Source organism: Micropterus dolomieu, linkage group LG08, assembly GCF_021292245.1.
Source record: "Micropterus dolomieu isolate WLL.071019.BEF.003 ecotype Adirondacks linkage group LG08, ASM2129224v1, whole genome shotgun sequence".
NCBI lineage: Eukaryota > Metazoa > Chordata > Actinopteri > Centrarchiformes > Centrarchidae > Micropterus > Micropterus dolomieu.
In genome coordinates this window covers 30,632,157-30,655,799 of record NC_060157.1, presented here as the reverse complement: position 1 = coordinate 30,655,799, position 23,643 = coordinate 30,632,157, and the positions used below count along the sequence as shown (strand labels likewise).

Below are 23,643 nucleotides of genomic sequence, written 5' to 3'. Positions count from 1 at the left end.
TTGTTGCTAATTTTATTGTGTTTTGTGAGGTGACCTTTATTGTTCTGAAAGGTACCTATAAATAAAATGTGTTGTTATAATAATAATAATAATAATAATAATAATAATAATAATAATACTGGTTATATCAGCGAGGTACTGTAGTAGGCACAACTTCTGCTCTTTGGTCCATGCTTGACAGGAACTTTAATAATATATTAATATCTCCACAGGACCGCAAAGTAAAGTTCTTATTGGCATCCCTTGCTAAAAATGAGACCTTGAGGTAAAGACTGTGCAGTCTGTGGTAGAGATCCATGCTTACATTTGGAAGAGACCTTGTATCCTCCCAGAGGAGCAGGGTTGCCCTCGGCGGCATCAAACCCAGCTGACACAAGAACAACATCTGGGGAGAACTCCTGCGCAATGGGCATCACCACAGACCTGTGAGAAAACAAACACACAGGCCACTGTAACTTCAAGGGACTGGGAAGAGATGGCTGTGTTGTTGTAATTTCTACTGGTTGCCCATATAGGTAGATACATGTCATATATTACACAACACTCAGGATAATGCCAGTGTTTTATTTTCCTTTTTACCACTAATGTCAATGAATAGTCTGTGTTTTGTCATGTAATGTCTGTTCTACTTCAGGTTTGTTTAATCTACTGGCTGTAATATATCCTCAATATACAATCACTGTTGGCATGGAAAAATGTATTTGTATCAAATCTAAAAAAGGCATACAAATGAATCTATTGTGTCTCTGTTAGAGAACCTGCACAGTCTCAAATAAGACAAGTGTACTTGACAAAGTCAAATTGTTTTGTCAGCGCTTATAAGCAAGGCAAGGCAAGTTTATTTTTCTGGTATATTTCAACAACAAGGCGATTCAAAGTGCTTTACATAAAACATAAAAGCAAAATAGGGAAACATAAAAAAGACATTGAAATACAATTTTATAAGTTAAATAGAAAATATAACAGGACAGTGAAATTTACTGTGCAATGTAAGTTATTAATTTACAACCTTACATTTGATTTAATTAAAGGCAGTGGTAAAAAGAAAAGTCTTCATCTTGATTTAAAAGAACTGACAGTATCAGCAGACCTGCAGTTTTCTGGGAGTTTGTTCCAGATATATGGAGCATAAAAACTGAATGCTGCTTCTCTGTGTTTAGTTTTAAGTTTGGGGACAGAATGAGACCTGTCCCTGACTACCTGAGAACTCTGAATGGTTCATAACGTAACAGAAAATCTCCAGAAGTGGAGTGACGTGATTCACTTTTTTGGTCTTAGTGAGGACTCGAGCAGCTGCATTCTGAATCAGCTGCAGCTGTCCGATTGATTTTTTAGGTAGACCTGTAAAGACACCGTTACAGTAGTCGAGTCGACTGAAATGCAGTTTTTCAAGGTCCTGCTGAGTCCTTTAATCCTTGATATATTCATCAGGTGATAATAGGCTGACTTTTTAATTGTCTTAATGTGGGTGCTAAAATTCAGGTCTGAGTTCATGACTACACCAAGATTTCTGGCTTGGTTTGTGGTTTTAACATTACTGATTGAAGCAGAGCACTGACTTTTAATTCTTCTTCCTTGGCACCAAAAACAATGACTACAGTTTCATCTTTGTTCAACTGAGCTGCTCTGTGTTGTTTGTGGACTTCAAACAGATAAATATTTCCTTAATGCTATTGTTGTTAGGGGAGTGCTGCTGCCCCGGGGAGGAGAGAGAGACTCAATTCTGCAGCTGATGCTGTCAGCGGAGTTTAAAGCAGGAGTGTGTGAGTCTGTTTCCCATTAGAGGCTTGTCACTCTCCTCACGTCATTGACAACACAGAGAAAAGACAAAAAACAGTCCATCTGGGATCCATTTCCCTTCATTACTCTGCCTGGGGACTTTGGAGACCTCCCTCCCTCCCCTTCATACACACATACATATTCAAACACACACGCACATTTCCAAACACACACTGCATGCAAATGGACAACATGAGCTCCTAGACAAAAATGAGGACAGAGATAAATCACACATTCCAGCATGAGCATATACACTCAAATACACAACACAAAGATACATAGATGAATTTTCATACATACAATGGTGGTGGTGGTGTGTGTGTGTATCAAGCGACAACCTCCGGCTCTCACTTCCGATACCAATACGGAAATATCTGAAACTGCAATTCATCGAGTGGCCACTTCAGACTGGCTGCAGAAGGGAGTGAATCTCCATTGACCCCCATGTTAAAATGCCCAACTTCTTAGCAGAATAAAACATGTTTACAGCCTGGGTCAAAAAATGGTTTTAGTGCATATCGCTATTTTTGTCCTTCGTGACAACTGTGAGGGGGGTGAATTTTTTTTTATAACTCACCTGTTTAAATTATATTAAGCCTTAAAGTTCTGCATTATTAGGGGAGTGGCCGCTTTAATTAACAGGCGCCATTAGCCGCTGCCACTGTTAGCACTCGGTCCGCCATCTGTTAGCCTCACTCAGCTACACGGAGCTCTGAGGCTCAGCCTGTTGGAGCCTTTTGGACATTTCTACATGCAGATACCAGATGAATAATGGCAGGCTGTGCAGTTCGTTGGAGAGAGAACCTCCAGGAAATCCGTGTTCTACTTGGTGAGTGAAATTCCTGTATTTTATTTATGTGTTAACATTTAACAGGTATCGCTGTCGGCATATAACTTGTTAGCTTGTTGCGGTAATTAGCCATTAGTGTAAGTAACGTTAAGTAAGTTAGTGTGTTCTAACCGCAGCTTTTAATGAGTCAAAGACAAGTCAGCAAGAAGGGAGAATCCAAAATCTAACGTTATTAGATTAACCTTAGTGTTAGACATTAGGGTGATAATGCTTTGAAGAAAAGGCGTCTGTGTGAAGTTGTAAGTAAAGGCTCAGCTCTCAGTTAGCTGACATTATGTTAACGGTAACCTTTACTAATGGGCGATGTGAGATTTACTATTGTAAGTGGCTGCACCTGATCCTGATGGACAAGAATGGTTTAAAGGCAGAGAGCCGAGGGGGGAGCGGCTGCGGTGTTCTGCCTGAAACTGTCACTGAGGAGCACCGATGCCACTATTTGAGTTAGCTGTCTTTCCCGAGGAGAGCCGTGTACCTTCAAGCGTAACGTTACTGTTTAAAAACAATAACGTTATACTATTCTTTGTGGGGTTCATCAGTGGGAATGATTGATTCAAAGTACATATTGAAGGACGTTCAGACTCATCAATAAGTTATTACACTTAGTAGATGTAGCATTCCTTGAGATTCAGCAAACACTCTGAGGTGATAACTGCATTTGATCAGTGACGTTTCTGGAAGCTTAAGAGATGGATGCATTATTCGGCAGAACAGCTGTTGTAGGCTACCTGCAGAGGTTTACATCCACCTTTTTTGTCAGCATATAATGCGAGTTATGCCTGCAGACAGGTAGCTGTGCTGTAAGTAGGGCGATGGTTTAGTTAAAGCAAGAAATTAGGTGTGTGAGAGTTCAATAAGAAATATAAAATAAGATCCTTATAATAAACGTTCAATAAGATCTGACTTGAGTAGTTATTATTGCACAGTGTCCAGCAGAAAACCGTAGATTGCACATATTAGTAAACAGTGTATTTTACATTGCCACCCCCTAATTACTGTCACATGCCAGAGAAGTTATCATGCTGAGGCGATCTCAGAGTTCAGTAGCTTTATGGCTCTTTGGAAGAAGCTGCTTAACTGGTTACCCACTGTTGTCTATACAGGTGCCAGAGGAGCTGATTGCAGAACCCTCCAGATGCGATTAGCTGTGTCCAGCTCTTCAGGAGAGAACAGCTCCAGCTTCCAGCTCTTCAGCTCCTGCTTTTCTTTTTACTCACAACACCTGAACACTACTGACGTGAAATTATGACACTGGGTTCTTATCAACAGATTCTATCATTATAATAACTCCCAACAAACTTCAAGTCATACAAAACTACTACCTACATTTGTAACCTTTTAATAGTTTAATTTATTAAACTATGGCTTTTGTATTAGGAAGACTGTTAATTGGAACTAATTATACATAATAAATCCATTCTTCATTCATCATCAGTTTCATATTTTAATTTTAAATAGTGTGATCTAAACTTAACAATATATTATAGTTAACAGCTGTAAATGAAAATATTAAGATGGTATTTATAGGCTAACATTTTACATATATGTTAGTAGAAAGTAAAAAATGAAAGGTTGATGTTTTATACCGTTTTATTTTGACATTTCTTTAAGAGACAAATGTGACATTGACTGAGAAGTTACTCTGTCGTGGAAAAAAAATTATCTGCACGCTGAATAGTTGTGAAGCCAGTAGTTGTGATGTCATTGCGACCTCTGAGAAGGTCTCGTGTGGTTTACATTGTATAGACTCATCTATTTACTACATGTGCATTCGGTCAGCTCTGAGACCTCAGAGTTTGCAACGCCACAATAAAAACCACCTAGTGGGATTCATAATTACTCTGTGCAGATCATTCTTTGTTTCAGCACTTACCCACAGGATGGTTTGGATGTGCCCACATTATTCTGTGTTTAAACTAGACTTATATCAGAGCAGCAAACAAGGCACTCTTCAGAAACTTCAGGCTCTGTTATACAGTATATGGGTACTGGGTGTATGGCTCCTTATTTATCTTAAAGTATAAGGTAGAAAGTAAAAATACTCCCGCACACACACAAATACACTGCATAATTACTTTTCAACATTTCATGTGAAACATGTTTGGGAGTATTTTCACTTTTTAACTTATACTAGACTGATGTTTTTAAGCAAGAGTTCAGTTTTAATGTTTCATGTTTTATCTGTGGTATACTCTTCAGTAAGTAGTAAAGACAGGGAGTGCTAATATATATAGAATTTATTACAAGTGAACCATAAACCATATCTTTGTTTAAATGGATCTATGATACAAATATGGACAATATTTAAAAGTCAAAGTAAACAGAAGGAGAGATGGCTTTTCCACGTCAGTCCACGCCAAGAGATACAGACTTCCACGACAATAACAAGGCTTCCAGTTCTCACCAGGTGGGACATCTGATCCACAGTGTGACTCTTCGAGGAAAATGTATAATAAATTCTTCAGGTGAAAATATAAAGTAAATACAGATGATTCTTTAATAAATAGAATACTGTGGTGAAGTTCATTTTCTAACGTAATTTAATTCAAAAAGTGAATCTTTGATATATTCTAGATTCATTACACAAAGCATTTGACGTAGCATTTGAATGTATAAACATTTTAGAATAGCCTAAATACATGTTCTGTATTATAAATTATACAGAAATAACTGGAGAAGAGCTCTCTAATAAGCTAATTAACTCAAAACACCTGCAAAGGTTTTTGAAGCCTGTAATCTCTCTGGTTCTGATGCTCAGGAAGAACTTTGCCTCAGTATTCTAATTTTTTGAGATGCTCCTCTAAAAGATGCCTCAGTGTTTTAATGTGACAGCACAATTATGTCACATAAGTGGGAGAAAATGGAACAAGGGACACTCTTAAAATTTTTTTGTGTTGTCCTTTTAAGACATAAAATTTTACATCATCTATCAAATGTCCAGTAGCCAAGACTAGCAACGTTATTTTAGACTCAAAGTTTAAGCTTTGAGTAGCAGATGTGGAGGCATCAGAACCTCAACAAGAATCTTGTGACAAATATAAAAAGTACCTTTCTCTCACAAGTGTCCTATTCCAGACAATAATCTCACACAGCCCTGCCGACAGCAGCAACGTTACTCAAAATAGCGGTGTGGGGAATTAATTAATCTGATAACATTTTACGTTTTACAAGATATATAGCTTCCATCATGACGTTTATTACAAGTAAGTTAACATACTGAGGTGACGTCCAAATAAACGATTTGTAACGGCATGTAAAAGGGTTAATTGATTTGCTTGAAATTGTTCGTTTGAGCTGTAACGTTAAGTAAACTTAAGGTAATTAATAACTGATTCATAGATAACTGTTAACGTTGGTCTCAACAAAATCTTAAGTTAGTGTTGCAAAATAACGTTACCACATTTATAAATTAAAAACCATTTAAAACCTTGTGAAGTATAATGTCAATAACAGATATGTGAGTTATTTTAATATTTTCCGGTGTCTTACCTTGACTGTGAGCTGGTAATGTTGGTAAACTGGTAACAGCAGGTTCCAACCGGTACCAACCTCCACCGTACAGCACCGCAGAGTAGCATGTAGCATTAGCTCCTTAGCATGAGCTAACTCGGTCACGTCGAGCTAGGCGGGAGTGGTTTCAGCAACACGTCACCTCAGCTCCACCTACGACCTGCCTCTTTGCCCATTTTTGGTTATCTGGGAGTGACGCGCTGCCAAGATGGCGCTGGCCAGCTCTGCCAATTTTGAGCTTCAAAACGGCTCTTCAGAAACCAATGGGTGACGCTACGTCCATTTTTATATACAGTCTATGGTGTGTGTGTATGTGTGTGTGTGTGTGTGTGTGTGTTTTTCCTCCTACAGATTATTCAACATCCATCCATCTATCGTCAACCGCTGACCGGGGGTCACGGGGGGGGCTTGAGCCAATCCCAGTTGACACCAGGCGATGGACAGGTCGCCAGTCCATCACAGGGCCCCAAAAGAAATTTCTTTTCAAAACATCTCAAAATGTTGCCTGGTATTTGTTCTCAGTAAATGCAGTGCAGTTTCCCCTTAACATGATAAGTAATTTACAACTCTATTCTGGAAAACAGCATGTATCAAATAGACTAGATTAAAAAGAAAGATCAGTTATTTTCACTTAGTGAATGTCACATTGATACTGTGCATCAATGTAATATTTGTTCCTTGAATGCTAAGGGTTTCTCCTTGTGTTCGTAGAGCTTGGACTGGGTTGATGACTGTTCATAGTTTGGGTCTGCAAAGCTAATTAAGATATTGAATGTAATATTGTGCTCTACAATTAAAATGTACTACATATCTGGCAAGTCCACTTTAATTGCATGTCATTCCCCCTCACTACCCACATTACCTGTCGTGTCTCACTCTATACTAGCTAGTAAAGGCAATAAGTAAACCACAAATATTAAATTATGTCAAGTTCTTTTTCTCTCATTGATCTGTTTGTTTCCTGCATTGGTAGAAATATCAGTTTCTACAGCACTCAGTTCAAGTTTCACCTTGAGTCTGTGATTCCAACTCACATTGCATCTTAAAATTTGTATTATCTTCTATAACTGAGCAGACAATTATCTGAAACGTTTTGATTGTAAACTCAGCATCTGGAACTCTAGGCAGATTGAAAAAAACAGAGAACTACTTAAAACTTTTATTAAGTCCAGATCTGAATACTAGGACATTTGACTGGCATTATATGATAAAAATGATACTTTGGTTTGATTTGTTGTTCCCATTGAATGCTCTCGACTTTTCCTATGATGACTTTGGAGACTGGTTCAACAAAATGTCGTCATTAAATACTTTTCAAATTATCTTCTGAAAAAAAACCAAACATGTATTTTATCATGATATCAAGCTCTGGAAGGTTCAAACCTACTTGGAGAACACAGAAACTCCACGAAGTCCAAAACTTTAGGGAGGTCTTTTAGCATGAAAACACTGAAACCAGCATTACTTCGTTCCCCTTCGAGGGAACTCGAACTGCGTCGGTGACGACACTATGGGAACGCCTCTGGGCGTGGCAGGGCTGAAATCATGAATGAAACTACTCCAATCCTATTGGCGTTGCTAACGGTAGCGTGTGACGGCGTAACTGGAGGCGTATATAAGCACACCGGCACACCGGACACATTAGCTTTTTTCTATTCAGCAGGCACTCTGGCTTGTTTGAGACTACTCAGAAGAAAGCTACCACAAGAAGTTCTAGTTACCTGGAAGGAGAAGCAGAGGAGATGGCTGGTGAGCAGTTCAGGCAGTGTGTCTTTCCATGCCCGCGCTACATCACGGCTGGGGACACTCATGCCCTGAGTGTTTCCTGTCTGGGGATGCCGCATGCCCAGGCAGCTCTCGAGGGGGCTGCTTGCGGCCATTGCGAGGCCCTGCCCCTGAGGGTGCTGAGGTCCCGTGCAGCTCTCTTTTCTGAAGACGGCCGGATGCGCTCTCCCCGTGGCTCGCGCCCGGCGGTCGCTGAGGCGGCGTGGCGGCTTCGGTCATGGGGCTCCCAGTGCGACATCTCCGAGGGCATCGGGACTGCCGAGGCTTTTTCCCGTTCCTCGTCTGCTGACTCCGCCTCCTCTCTTTCCCGTTCGGGAGTCCGCTCTTGGCTTCTCCCGCCCAAGGTATGAGTTTGGAGAGGCTTGCACAGTCTGATTCTGAGGAAAGGCTAGACGTGCTTAGCATCATGGAGGATGACTTCCGGGAGCTGGGCCGACGTCATCAGTTCGCGCCCAGCTGTGAGAGGCGGGGCAGGAGCCGCAGGCCGGCAGTAACCTCAATGAGCTTTTCTGCAGCCCGAGCGCCACCCCCGCGTTCTTTCCTGATTTGCACAATGAGTTATGTAAATCATGGAACAGACCAAAAAAAAAAAAAGCTGCTCTGCACGGCTGTCTGTGTCCCCTCTGCTGGACTACAGCAGCGTGACAGAAACTAAGCAGCACGGCTACAGAACGATGCCTTGGGGGGAGGAAGCGCTCGCGAGCTATCTTTCTCCCACCCTCGCTGCATTCCTTCAGATGTCGGCGCTCCCCACCAAGCCGTGTCGGACGACATCCGCTTTGGTGGGCAAGGCCTACATGGCAGTGGGTTGAGCTGGTGCCAGCCTGCACACTATGGCCATCTTGCAGGCGTACCAGGCCGATCTTCTCAAGACTGTGACCTAGGTGGAGGTCCCTCTGAGGAGGACCTGACTGAGCTCCGTAGAGCTGCGAACTTAACACTCTGTGTTACCAAGCATTGGCTGCTCCATGGCAGCATTGGTGGCTACGGAGCGCCATCTTTGGCTCAACCTCTCGGGCATCCAGGGGAAGGAGAAGGCTTTTCTCCTGGATGTGCCCCTCTCTCCTACTGGCCTGTTTGGTGAGGCAGTGGATGCTGTCGTCAGCAGGTTTAAGCACGCTGAAACGCAGGGAGAGGCGTTTGAGCAATATCTCCTCCGCCGGTCTGGGTCCAGGACGGCGACGGCTGAAGAGAGACAAGCTCAGCCCTCGTCTAGCTCCTACCGCTGGAGCCAGAAGCGAAGCGTCGCTTCCCGTAGTCCCCCTCAACAAACCTGGGACGCGAGGCGGCGCTCTCGCCCACAGCCCCCCGAGAGGCTGACCGAGGTCCCCTCCCTCGTGGCGGCTCAGGCAACTGGCGCTGTTTTTCCCGCCGTCTTGGCGCTCGGGACACGCTAACCGCCAGCGAGCTCTCACCAGTCTGCCTGCCTCAGGGGTTGCAGCTGGAAAACGATCGGGCTCACACACCGTGGGTCGGCAGCGAGTTTTCCCTAGCGGTCCTCCGCTTCAGGGTGCCACCGGGGACCTACGCATAACACCAGCCATGGAGGTGAACTGTTCCCCCTCAAGAACACTGGATGCGCAATTCCCTACTTAGGATTTTTCTTATTGGAAAATCTGTCCCTCTGTTGCTCTGCTCCAAAGAAAGGTCCAAGGTCAGGGTCATGCTATAAAGATGCAGTCCTGGAGCTGGTAAAGAATCAATGTTTTGCTATTGTTTTTGCATAAGGGTCTCTTGATTGACTTCTTGACTTGATTGTCTCTTGAAAATCCTCAAATGAGCAGTATTATGTTTGAATAAATTTCACATTGATTTTCAGTGATCTGGAGGTGATGACAGTAACGACAAAAATTAAATGCCACCTATTTTGTAATTTCATTAGGTATAAGATCATGGCCCATTGTGTGTTTGTGCTCATGAACTGTATATAAACTATGAATGCTTAAGTGTATGCACACAGTTTCCCCCAATTATGTCTGCAACTTTGCCACAGTTTCCTGATAGATGCACCAGGCAACCAAAAAGCCCACACTACTGAACCTTAATTGGTGTCAAACTCCCACTACAGACAATCATCCAACCCACAAGCAGGAAATAATGGTTTGTAATCTGTCAAACATAAGACCTAGAAACTATTTACTGTAAAGCATCTGAAGTTACTGGAAACAGGGAGTGCCAGACACAAATGACAAGGATTATTAATTACCCAAGAAGTACGTCAGAGGCAATGTTAAGCTGTGCAGAGGCTCAACTGAAGTGTCTTTGTTGTGGCTCAGTGTAAAGGAAATGAGATACATTGTGTGATCACAGCTCCACTAAATACCCTTATCCTGATCAATGAAAACTGAAACAAATCCATATCTAACGTACTTACTGTAATATTCCCCCAAACCAGCTGAGTGGTATGTGCCATGGATAAGTATACCAATGCAAGTGAACCAGTGTAGTAATTTGCACTCATTTACTGACTCCATGGTGATCAGAGGTGGCCATGGAGTACACAACTCTTACTAAACTACAAGTAGCCTACAAGTCATTTTCACAGCAGTGTGGGATTACAATTGGGAACACAATGCAATGACAAAATAACCTCACCGCAGCCATTAGGACAGTTAGCCTGCAGACTGCATTAGGAAACTATGCTAGCTACAAAACAATGTCAAATAGCTTATGCAGTGCTGTATGACAGTGAGTGATAACTAGCAGTAGGTGACAGTATCGCTTTATGATAGTGTTATGATTATGGTATCACTATTGACCTTAATTAAAGTAATCATCATCATTGTCACTACGGCATAGCACACACCCTACCCAAGGGCGTCACTTTGTGTTGAAAAGTGGTGGGGACATTTAAGAGCTCAGATTAGGGACAAAATCCCTGAGATGTGACATTGCACAAGATTGGGGTCATAAGAACAAGACAAGAATATATTTTTATAGGCCTACTATTATAAATAATAAATATTTATTGATGATATTAACAATTGGGGGGTCTGGGGGTTTCTCCCCTAAAAGATTTTTAGCATTAAACACTTAATGCCCTGCATTCTGGAGACATTTTTTGCACCAATTTATGGTATAAATGTTTTTATTTATATAAAAGGTAACCGGTGACAAATCAGAATATAAAAATATTATAGGGCAGTAATCAGTAGCTTATTTTTTTTGGACAACACAGAGGTTTCTTGCATTGCAGGCTTACTGTGCAAATCAATCTTTCTCATAGCATTTTTATTTGTTAATTAACATTTCTTGGTGCAAGCCATTTTTCAGAACTTTTTTAACAAATGATCTCAAAAAGTGATGTCCCCAGCATCCCCAGTGTAAATGACACATATGACCCTACACCTCCCTGCTCCCTCCCTACAGGTTGAGCTACTACATGTTTATCACTTCACTTATACTCCTGCTCTCTCTGTCCCTCAGCCCTGTCACAGTGACTTTGTCATTCTGCTCTGCTGTCTCACGCCTCCTCCTCTACCTGGCAGTGGCCATGGCTTTACTCCTTCAAGTGCCTGTGTCTGCACTGTACTGCAGCTGATGTTGAAGCTACTGCAAATACACGGTTATTTTCGCATTTGACGGCAGCCGTCTGAAGAATTTATTTTTTTTGGCCCGCAACACAAGAAACAGAGAGGAGAGGGGGAGGGACTGGGGGCTAGTAAAAGATGTGATTCGGCCACCACAATGTCAGTTATTAAATAACCCAATGGGCCACTGTCTGTGTTTTATGGGCTAATTGTTGGACCATTTTTAACAGTTAGGGTATATAAAAAAATAATTTACGTTCCACCGGCCCCAAAGGTTTGTTGGCTCACCGGGCATGCCAGATTACAAGTCCACCCCTGGGCAAAACAATGTTGCCTAATCTATCAGATTTCACATCCAAGAAACGAATTAAAGATAAAAATATAAACTATCTGCTTTTAATTTTTGTTGGGTTAACTTTTATGCTGAAAAAGAAAAAAATTGCTCATGTTCTTTACATCTGGAAAAAATGTTGCTCCATCCTTAATAAAAAATAAAAAAATAAAAAATAATTTGTAGAATATATATGAAAAAATAAAATTAAAATAAAAAACAATAAGGAAGCAAGATTCAGACAATTTAGACTTTCTGTTGTGTATCACAGACACAACTAGAAAATATCCACACTTCCACTCCAACTTCACAAACTCAGATGAGACTTCCCAAAAGAGTTCAAAAAGCTATTTCCTTTTCTTATGTACTAAATTAGAGAACCGGTAGTGTACAATAGTCTGGAAAGTTTCTCTACAATTCTATCAAACATGGGAACACCACAACATACAAATGGGAAACAATTTCAAGAGAAAAATCAGCAAAACTGAGTGGATTTAATAAATGCAGATCCTTCAAATAGACGCAAGGGGTCACTGAATGTGTAATATAAAAATTATGTGAATCATCTTTTGCAATGTCTAGATCTCAACACAAATGAACACCAATATGAGATTTTGAAGCAACATGGGACGGTTTCATTCCTGCAGTATAGACCCATACACACTTAAGGCATAGCCACACTACGCCCAGTTGCTTTGTACTGTGCCCGAGCAAGATTGTCCCCCCTCCACAGTCCCCTGCTGGCCTGCGCTTACACTGTGCCTAAAGATCCGAGCACATTTACGTCATCACTCAGTCAGTGTTTCCCATACATTGATTTATTTGTGGCGGCCCGCCACAGTATTAGCGCTGACCGCCACATATTGATGTGTGATTTTTTACTAGGCCTATTTGAAATCGTAGTTGATTGCAGAGTGCTGCGCGTATGCAACCAAGATGGCGCTGAGTATAGGTGCGCTTTGTTTTGTTTTGTTTTTGTGTGTTAATTCAGTTTTCGTCTGTGATTCCCGGTGCTCTTTCACCAGGGAGGAGCTCATGAACATCAGGGGAACAACTGCAGTGGATTTAATTCCCACTTTTCTTGCGTCATCAGTGGAATTATTGGACATTTTGGTGAAGGGCTGACTCGCTGTCGTTCGCACTCTGAAGCTCTGCAGGAGAGGGAAAAGAGCCGGGTCGCTTGTACGTCTTCCCCGGCAGGGACTCCGCACACCGCTACCAGCAATATTTCTCTCCAACGTGCGCTCACTGTGCAACAAACTGGACGTACTTCAACTTCTGGTGTGGAAAAACAGAGACTTTTATTCATCTTCTGTTCTGTGCTTCACAGAGACGTGGCTGTGTGAGCTGATACCAGACTCCGCGCTGCAGCTGGCTGGCTTCTAACTGTACAGAGCGGACCGCGACACAGAACTCTCCGGCAAAACAAAAGGTGGAGGTGTCTGTTTTTATATTAACAATGGCTGGTGTACAGACGTGACAGTGATTCAGCAGCACTGTTCTCCTAATCTGGAATTTCTTATCATTAACTGTAAACCGTTTTACTCCCCCTGTGAGTTTGCTTCATTCACTCTGGTCGGTGTTTACATCTCGCCGCACGCCAACGTTCAGGATGCATAGAGCATGCTGGCCGACCGGATACTGTGTGTAGAGCAGACAAACCCGGACTCCCTTGTTATTGTTCTCGGTGACTTTAACAGGGGAAATCTCAGCCAAGAACTCCCCAAATACAGACAGTTTATAAAGTGTCCAACCAGAGAGGGGAACACTTTGGATCACTGCTACACCACAGTTAGCAGTGCCTATCACGCCGTCACACGCGCTCCACTGGGACACTCTGATCACGTGATGGTCCACCTGATTCCTGCTTACAGGCAAAAACTTAAGCTCTGTAAACCTGTAGTGAGGACATCAAAGAAGTCGACTAGTGAAGCTGTTGAGGACCTCCAGGCATGTTTAGACTGCACTGACTGGGATGTTTTCAAGAATGCTACCAACAATCTGGATGAGTTTACAGAGGCTGTGACGTCCTACATCAGCTTCTGTGAGGCAAGCTGCATTCCAACATGGACCAGGGTGAGTTATAACAATGACAAACCCTGGTTCACAGCTAAACTCAGACAGCTAAGGTTGGAAAAGTAGGAGGCATTTAGGAGTGGTTACAGGGCTGGGTGCAGGGCGTTAAAGTACAGGTACAACGACTGTACTCAGAGAGACTAAAGAACCATTTCTCTGCAAACGATGCCACTTCTGTCTGGAGGGGGTTCAGACAGATCAGTAACTATAAACCCAAAGTCCTCCACTCCATAAACGATTCTCGCCTGGCAAATGAGCTGAACCAGTTCTACTGCCGCTTTGAGAGTCAATCGGACACCATCCCCCGTGACTCCTCCGCTCCACCACTTCTTCCCCTCCCTCCTCAGAGCTGGCCAGCTCCACCCCCTCCCCTCCTCTCTCCATCACAGAGAGGGACGTCAACGGTCTTTTCAGGAGGCAGAAACCCCGCAAAGCAGCTGGGCCGGACTCTGTCTCCCCATCCACCCTGAAGCACTTTTTAACACCTCACTGGAGACATGCCATGTACCAGCCTGCTTCAAAGCTTCCACTATCATCCCTGTCCCCAAAAAACCAAGGACCACAGGACTAAACGACTACAGACTCTGACCTCTGTGGTTATGAAGTCCTCTGAACGCCTTTTCCCACCTAAAATCCATTACAGACCCTCTCCTGGACCCCCTGCAGTTCGCCTACAGAGCCAACAGGTCTGTAGATGATGCAGCAAACATGGCCCTTCACTACATCCTCCAGCACCTGGACTCCCCAGGAACCTATGCCAGGATCCTGTTTGTGGATTTCAGCTCTGCTTTTAACATCATCATCCCGGCCCTGCTGAAGGACAAGCTCTCCCAGCTGAGTGTGCCTGACTCCACCTGCAGGTGGATCACTGACTTCCTGACGGACAGGAAGCAGCACGTGAAGCTGGGAAAACATGTCTCTGATTCCGGGACAGTCAGCACTGGTTCCTCTCAAGGCTGCGTTCTTTCCCCCCTTCTCTTCTCCATGTACACCAACAGCTGCACCTCCAGTCACCAGTCTATCAAGCTCCTGAAGTTTGCGGATGACACCACCCTCATCGGGCTCATCTCTGGTGCGGATAGGTCCGCCTACAGGTGGGAGATCGACCATCTGGTGACCTGGTGCGGCCAGAACAGTCTGGAGCTCAACACTCTGAAGACAGTAGAGATGCTCTTGGACTTCAGGAAGAGCCCAGCCGCACCCTCCCCCTTCATCCTGTGTGACTCCCCAGTCACCACTGTGGACTCCTTCCGCTTCCTGGGCACCATCATCTCCCAGGACCTCAAGTGGGAGCTGAACATCACCTCCCTCACCAAGAAGGCCCAGCAGAGGATGTACTTCCTGCGGCAGCTGAAGAAGTTCAGCCTGCCAAAGACAATGATGGTGCACTTCTACACCGCCATCATTGAGTCCATCCTCACCTCCTCCATCACCATTTGGTACGCTGCTGCCACTGCCAGGGACAAGGGCAGGCTGCAGCGTATGATTCGCTCTGCAGAGAAGGTGATTGGCTGCAATCTTCCTTCTCTTCTGGACCTGTAAGCCTCGAGGACTCTGAGGGGAGCAGGAAAGATTGCAGCTGACCCCTCCCACCCCGGACACAAACTGTTTCAGACTCTCCCCTCTGGCAGGAGGACCAAAACCTCTCACCACAAAAACAGCTTCTTCCCGTCTGCAGCTAGCCTCATTAACAAGCCCCGGGTCCCCCACTGACACTCCCCCCTTGCAAATGATACAAATGTCCCTGCACATGTAAATACTGTTTCATGTCGTGTCAACTGGGATGTCGCACGTATTTGTTGTTGATTGTTGATCTTTGTTGTTGTATATTTTTATACTTTCTAGTTTATATATTTATATGTACACAATATTCTCTTCCGTTGCGTTACTTCTGCACGGCACAGACCCAGAATAATGCACATGTATATATCTGCAACGTTGTTCTTCCATTCCATATTTATATATTTCTACATTTATTTATGTTGACTGTATGTTTGTCTATGTGTAACACCTTATCACCACAGCAAATTCCTTGTATGTGTAAAACACTACTTGGCAATAAAACTCCTTCTGATTCTGTTTCTGATACCTTGTCTCCTTGTCTCCCTCTCTCCCTCTCTCTCTCATGAACACCGCTGCACAAAACTGTCCAACACAATTGTCAATGTTGGAGACCCAGCTTAAAAAAGTTATTAGTAAGCATGTATGGAGCCTAGCTAATAAGGAGAGCTATGTTAACCTTAGATCACAGCTGGGTTGTCAAGGTAAGCACACTGTACATAGCTGGAAGTCAATATCGACTGGTAAAACGAACCGGACTTTGGGGGATAAACGTGCACGGTACAGATCGACTAGTGTGAGTACACCCTTAGAAACTCAAAACATAATGTTGATTTTCCTTTAATATGTCATCCATCTGTATCTCTGTCCTGTACGCTTGTGTTGCAGTTTTTAAACAGAGAAGTAGTTAGTTCTACCTGAATGCAGCGAGGTACTCAGCATCTCCCATGGGTGGGTCCAGTCCTCCTGTCCACGCCACATTCACATTGAAGCCCTCACCTGCTCCAGAACCAACCTAAACCCCAAAAATATGTTGCATTTCATTCATGCAGTGCTATTATTTTATAAAAATATATGCAATTTGTATATATAATGGGCTACAATGTGCCTGGGGTCACCCACCTCAGCTGGCGACCCACTGCCAGGGAAGAAGTTTCCATCATCATAGCGGTGAAGCGAGATGTAGAGAACGCTGGGGTCGCTGTAGAACACTTCCTGGGTGCCGTTACCATGGTGAACATCCTAGCAACAGGATGATGGAAGACATATTAATATTATACATTGCAATACCAAAGGAGATACATTCACTATTGAGTATCACAGAAATGCTCAAGTACATACGATATAATAGTAAAAACACCAGCATGAGGCCAGAATTCTCCATCTTACCCAGTCAACAATGAGGATCTTGCTGACACTGAGCTTGTGTTGCAGTTGCCTGGCAGCTATGGCCACAGAATTGAAGTAACAGAAACCCCTGATAGACAGAGATAAAAGTTTAAAGACAGTTTTGAATAATGTAAAGACTTTAACTGAGAAGAAAAAACATGTCTCTTTTAGCGCTTATTTATTTCACTCAATTGTTGAACAATTGATGCATAGTCAGCTGGGAGGAGGCCTCGGGGAAGACCCAGGACTAGGTGGAGAGATTATATCTCCACACTGGCCTGGGAACGCCTCGGGATCCCCCAGTCAGAGCTGGTTAATGTGGCTCGGGAAAGAGAAGTTTGGATGGATAGTCAAATAGGAGTGTCTGTAGTCATCTTTTTTTTAATGTTGCACCCGCCTATTCCTGATTAAAGTATCCGCTACTGTATGTACTGTACTATATGCCTGTAGTTTAAAATGGTTATTAACAGTACAGTAGCTGTAAAGGACTGTGCTGACAATAAATGAGAAGAAGATGAGTAGTCCAACAATCTGTATAAAAAAATCCATCCATCCATCCATCCATTGTCAACCGCTTATCCTGCGTACAGGGTCGCGGGGAGCTGGAGCCAATCCCAGCTGACATTGGGCGAAAGGCAGGGTACACCCTGGACAGGTCCAGTCCATCACAGGAAAGAAAACAACATAATATACAATCGCTGAACTCACTGTATGTGTAGTCTTCAGTCAAAAGTGCTAGAATAAACTACTCAGCAAAACTCAAAAGGTATGGCATCATTACACACAGACTACAACAGCTCCACCAACAGGTCACCCATGGATGTTACAGTGGGAAGAGAATGTTTTCATATAACATAACCTTTTGATTAAAGGACACATCTGAGTGACACACACGGACTAATTTCCCTTATTTTGTCCCTTTGTCTTCTCTCTGTCTTTTCATAAATATCCTCCACAGAGAAGCTGCTGACAATGCATGTGGTCAAGTTGAGGAAGTGACTGATCCATGCACAAATACATAAACATACTTACATTGGATTGGAGGGGTCTGCGTGATGCCCTGGCGGTCTGACCACAGCAAAGCCATTCTGTGCAGAAGAAGATGACACTATTAATCAGTGTTTCACTGGATATGAAGTACTTTAAGTGCACTGTTAAGAACGTACAATCTTTAAATTTCACAGTTCTGGCACACATAAATTACGGTCAACATTTAAAACTAACTAAATATTTTCTTTAAATCAAGTGATTTTAGTGTTTTTTTTAACTGTCTGTGGCCTTATAAATATCATGCGGTGCGACCATAATTTATTTTAAAATGAATAAATTTCCTTAACATGCTTAATAAGTTCTCTATAATATAAAGATTTTAGATACAATGTATTTGCTTTTCTTTTGGGTTTTTGTAAATAATGATGTCATATTTTTTGTTCTACAATGTCACAGTCCCCTTCTTAAATGTAGTTAATTGATTTTTTTTTCTGTAAATCACATAAAATTCATAAACAAAATGTTTAAATGTTTAAAAAATACCATTCACTTAAGCATACTATATCAGTAATTAATATTTCAGTCATTGGAAATTAGATATTTTATTTTTAATTTAATACAGTTATTGCTATTATTGGCCGCACAACATGATGAGTGTTCGCTCCAGATGACAAGAAGACCGCATATCATTAAAAATACATATTTAAAGAGATCAATAAACAAAACATTCTATACAAAAATATATTTAAACCAGATGTTATTGATATTTAACAGAATTATCATGAACACAAACATTTCATAAACATTTTATTTTATGAAAATCTCATTACAAACATTTATTTTAGTGCAATACACATTCACGGCTTTGTTTTGAACAGACATTTAACTTGACAATAGAATTTATCTATTTTCATTAACTGCAGGCATGTGGTGTTAAATGCAAGTATGTTTTTTCTCATTTAGTGGGTGTGTCAGTGTTGTACCCAATCAGCAACCATATTTAAAAGATAGTAAATGTCCAGTGCACTCGTGTACGCAATAGGATGTTCAAGGCACCACCATTCCATTGAAATAAATGCTTTGCTACATTTTGTTAAGGCTAAGGTAGTTATGTATGTTAGCCTAAAACTGAAAATAACTGCATTTACTTGGTTTCACAGGGGACTCCTGAGTGAAAGTCCTGGGTTTGACATAGCCAACAAGGTCACTAAAAACGTAAATGTGCAGCATAATAGCATAATAAATCGACCTAAACGCAGCATAATAAATCGTAATAAATCATAATAAAACCTAAACAGCCATTCTCTTATGAGGACGGGTTGCTACACCAACATATTCACAAAACAACATGTTCACCAACATGTTCTCAAAAAATGTATTTCCTCCTAGGAGATGAAAACATGCACAATAGCAACATGTTGCTTCTTTTGAGATAGAACAATTTTTGCTTCTTTTAGCGAATCCGCTCTTACTGCAGGGTCATAATTAACATTCTGCCTATGGCAACCAGTCTTTTCTTGGCAGTGGCATCTGGTAAAACAGTTAATTAAATATTACCAAGTTAGTCAACTCTCAGAGTTACACAAAGGGGCAGGGAAGGGGCTACCTAACAAATATAACAAGCTATACCTGAGGCACTGGAGACTGCCAAACAAAAACTTGCTGCTCTGGCTACCCATCTAAAGAGAGACAAGGGAGAAGCAGAAGCCAGGAGAATAAACTGGATGTTCTCCACCAAATCTCCATCAAAAGTATACTCTCAGTGGCAGGGTAATAACAATAATAAGATAATAATAATAATTCAGATCCACCCAGGGCTGAGACTGAATAGTGGAAGAACATATGGGAGAGGGAGGCATCACACAACACCAATGCTCGGTGGCTAGTGAATCTAAGAACAGATCACAGCAATCTCCCAAAACAACATCCACTAACCATTACAATGGCAGACATCCAAGAAAGAATGTCAGGTATGAAGAGCTGGACAGCACCAGGCCCTGAATGATCCACACTTATTAGCTGCAATGTCTGGCAGCACAAATGAACAAACCCACCCAGAATGGTTAACCCAAGGACAGTCAGTCATGATCATGAAGGATCCCTGAAGGGAACAATCCCATCCAACTACAGGCCAATAACCTGCCTCTGCACAACATGAGCAGCTAAGATGAGTAGCACATGGCTCAATACATGGACAGGGCCCAGAAGGGAATAGGGGAGCCAAGCACCAGCTACTCGTCACTCAAGACTGTATGATCTGGCAGATCAACCTGTGCACCACCTGGACTGACATCAAGAAAGCCTACGACTCAATGCCACATACATGGATACTGGAATGCTTGTAAATGTACAAGATCAACAGGACACTAATAGCCTTCATCAAGAACTCAATGGGGCTGTGGAAAACAAGTCTGGAAGGCAACTCGAAGCCAATTGCACAAGTCACCATCAAGTGCGGCATATACCAAGACGATGCACTATCCCCGCTGCTGTTCTGCATAGGCCTGAACCCCCTCAGCCTGATCATCACATCATCATCATCAAGACTGGCTACGGATACCGGTTCCGAAGTGGAACAACCATCAGTCACCTCCTCTACATGGATGACATCAAGTTGTATGCCAGGAATGAGAGAGACATCGACTCACTGATCCATTTACCAGGATCTACAGCAACATCATTAGAGTTGGTCAGATGGTATCAAAAAGAGGGAAAACAATGGGGTGGTGCAGTGGATAAGATGCATTCCTTTGTTGTGGGAGACTAGGGTTCAACTCCCCACTTTGACACATCAACCAATGTGTCCCTGAGCAAGACACTTAACCCCTAGTTGCTCGAGAGGCGTGCGACCTCTGACATATTTAGCAATTGTAAGTCGCTTTGGATAAAAGCGTCAGCTAAATGAATAAATGTAATGTAAGCCAACCCAGGGTTTCCCAATCCAGGCCCAAGTCCACCGTCAGCAGAGCTGCATATTTTTACAAATGAAGAGCAAACTGTAACACTACAGAAATACGACATGGTCTAGTTATGTAGCATGCCTGCATCTGACAAATGCAGGGAGACCGAAAATCACCGACGGTGCCTAAATGCCTAAATGAACAGGCGTAGTCTATAATAACGCTTTGATTTGATGCGTTCTTATGAGCTGTATGATAATATCATATTCTTCTCTTATTCTTTCAGCTCGGCTGTGTGTCGTCATATCCACATTAAAAGACTTGGGCACTGAATAAGTGGTCGTTCCACCTCACTTTAAAAAAAATTCAAAAATGAGATTAATTTATTTAATACACTCAAAACTGTTCCAAACATTGTTCTAAATTAACTTCATAAGGCAATGAAACGAAAAATTAATTCATGCCATAAAATGTGCTCAAATAGTGGTTGAAAGACTGAATCGCAACATTTAGGCTAGTAAAAACTCACCTCATTACCTGCGGCCATATCTAGCTACTAACCTAACAAACTATAGCCTACAAAAGTTTCTCCGTATCGCCGCAGCATTCTGTGGGATCTCCTGCAGATGGTGATGTCATTTTCCAAGAGAGCTGAATGGTCAGTAGGTAGCGTTTTTATAGAGTTCTCTTATCTGGAACAGAACCTGCTCCGGAGCCAGTAAGCCATTCAGCATAAGTTACCATGCCATAGCTAAATGAATAAATGTAAATGTAGAACAGAGGGGGTTGAACAACCCGAAGGCAACGTTGAAGATGTTCAGGACAGCTACAAATACTTTGGGGTGCCGCAGGCTAACGGAAAGCATGAGGAGGCAGCAAGGAAGTCCGCCACAGCGAAATACCTCCATAGAGTAAGGCAGGTCCTGAAATGTCAGCAGAATAGGAAGAATAAGATCTGAGCCATCAACACATATGCCCTGCCAGTCATCAGATACCCCACTGCCATAATAAACTGGCCAAGAGATGAAATAGAAGCCACTGAGATCAAGACAAGAAAGCTCCTCACAATGCATGGAGGGTTTCACCCCAAATACAGCACCCTGAGACGGCACACTAAGCGGAGCGACGGAGGCCAAGGACTAGTGATTGTGAAGACTACTGTCAGGACGAAACAACAAAGATCCTGGAGTACATCAGGAAGTTGGCCCCCAAAGATGAGGGGCAAAGTGAATACCTCAGGCAGTAGAAACCCAAGGATGGGCAAGGAAGAGGACAAACCTTCATGGTGAGACAGGCCGCTGCATGGCATGTACTACATACAGATAAAAGAAGTGGCTGATATCAAGAAATCCTACCAGTGGCTTAAAAAAGGCTGGACTAAAGGACAGTACAGAAGCCCTAATCATGGCTGCACAAGAACAGGCACTCAGTACAAGATCAATAGAGGCTGCGATCTACCACACCAGGCAGGATTCCAGGTGCAGACTGTGCAAGGATGCCCCTGAGACTGTACAGCAGGGTGTAAGATGCAGGACGGAACAGCGTACATGGAATGCCATTACCAGGTAGCTGGCATAGTGTACAGGAACATCTGCATAAATATGGGCTGGAAGTCCCAAGGTCAAAATGGAGGTCACCTTCTAACGTAGTTGAGAATTACCGAGCTAAGATCCTGTGGGACTTCAAGATCCAGACTAACAAACTGGTAATGGCTAACCAACCTCGTGTTGTCGTGTTGACAAACATACATCCCCACAGTTATGATGGCCTGAATCAGGCTGTAAGTGATATTAACAACATATTTGACAATGTGGCAGATTTATCAAATCTGAAAAAGTCTCAGCACCACAGGTCAAAAGAGTCAGCCAATCAAAAGTGCTTGGACTGCAGACTTTAAAAAAAAAAACACTCAGAAGTTTATCCAATCAAAAACACAGACGACCTGATCCCTGTTGCAGACAGTGCTTCATGCAAAGCAGGTGACTCAAACAAGAAATTGCAACAGAAATGGAATTAAAGTTTCCACAACCATTACTCCAACTAGTCGTCTTAAGAGGTCTAATCGGTAGGTGACAGAATGACGTCTGGCTCTATCACACTATTGCATCTCAAGTGTAGAATGAATACGAGATTTAGTTTCTCACCTTTAGTTCTCCTTTAGCCACTCTGAAGGCCAACTCAACAACACTGCCTGCTGCCATGCGTGATGCCGTAGAGGTGTGTGACTCATTCCAGGTGGTGTCATTATCAACCTGCCAATTGACAAATTACAGGATGACAGAATAAAACCAAAGATTGTAGAAATATTTATAATATAGTATGAAGCTTAACTATGTAATATCCCTCTGGGACAATAAAAGAAGACTGAATACTTTCTCCCTGTCATTGGTGTACTCTCCCATTTCAAGGTCAGACCAATAGTGATGTCTGTTCACAAATTGGCATTACTGTCCATCTGGCTTGGACAATGATATCGGAAGCATTTCTTTTATCCTTGGTCAAATGTTCTAATCTGACTTTCATGGTTCAACACGGACAGTCAGGAAAATGTCAGCATTGGGCCAAGCCAACTCTCGTTTTCTCTTTAAAATCCTTTTGTTTCTTGTAATTTTCTCTCCCTTGACTTTATTCAAAACAAAATTGTCCTTCATAGTGGTTATGTTGTATTTTATAGCTTTCATTAATACCTTACAGTATGATGAAATGATGAGTTTTGTGTGTGTGTGGGTGTGTGTTTTCTCTTACCCCTACACCTCCACATGGTAACATCACAAACATCCTTTGAGATAGAATTCCTGAGAAAACAGAAACATAACAAAAATACTGTTAATTTATACATTTATACAATTACATAAGATAATTATTTTATGCCAAAATGGCTAAGATAAGCCATATGCTGACCTGACATAATCCACCGAGTATTTGTGGTATGAGAAAACTATTTGT

At 42.4% G+C, this 23,643-nt stretch overlaps 1 protein-coding gene across 3 annotated transcripts in view; it reads right to left on the bottom strand.

Moving 5' to 3' along the window:
- Positions 1 to 23,643, bottom strand: part of hdac7a (histone deacetylase 7a) — a 118,540-nt gene that overhangs the window by 15,351 nt on the left and 79,546 nt on the right. For all 3 annotated transcript variants that reach the window (XM_046055740.1, XM_046055741.1, XM_046055739.1), the window contains 7 exons: positions 23,443 to 23,492; positions 22,842 to 22,949; positions 17,840 to 17,895; positions 16,808 to 16,895; positions 16,541 to 16,660; positions 16,336 to 16,433; positions 305 to 423 (listed from right to left, as the gene is read on the bottom strand). In XM_046055740.1, the coding sequence (XP_045911696.1) occupies positions 305 to 423; positions 16,336 to 16,433; positions 16,541 to 16,660; positions 16,808 to 16,895; positions 17,840 to 17,895; positions 22,842 to 22,949; positions 23,443 to 23,492 (639 nt within the window). The remainder of the gene's footprint in view (positions 1 to 304; positions 424 to 16,335; positions 16,434 to 16,540; positions 16,661 to 16,807; positions 16,896 to 17,839; positions 17,896 to 22,841; positions 22,950 to 23,442; positions 23,493 to 23,643) is intronic.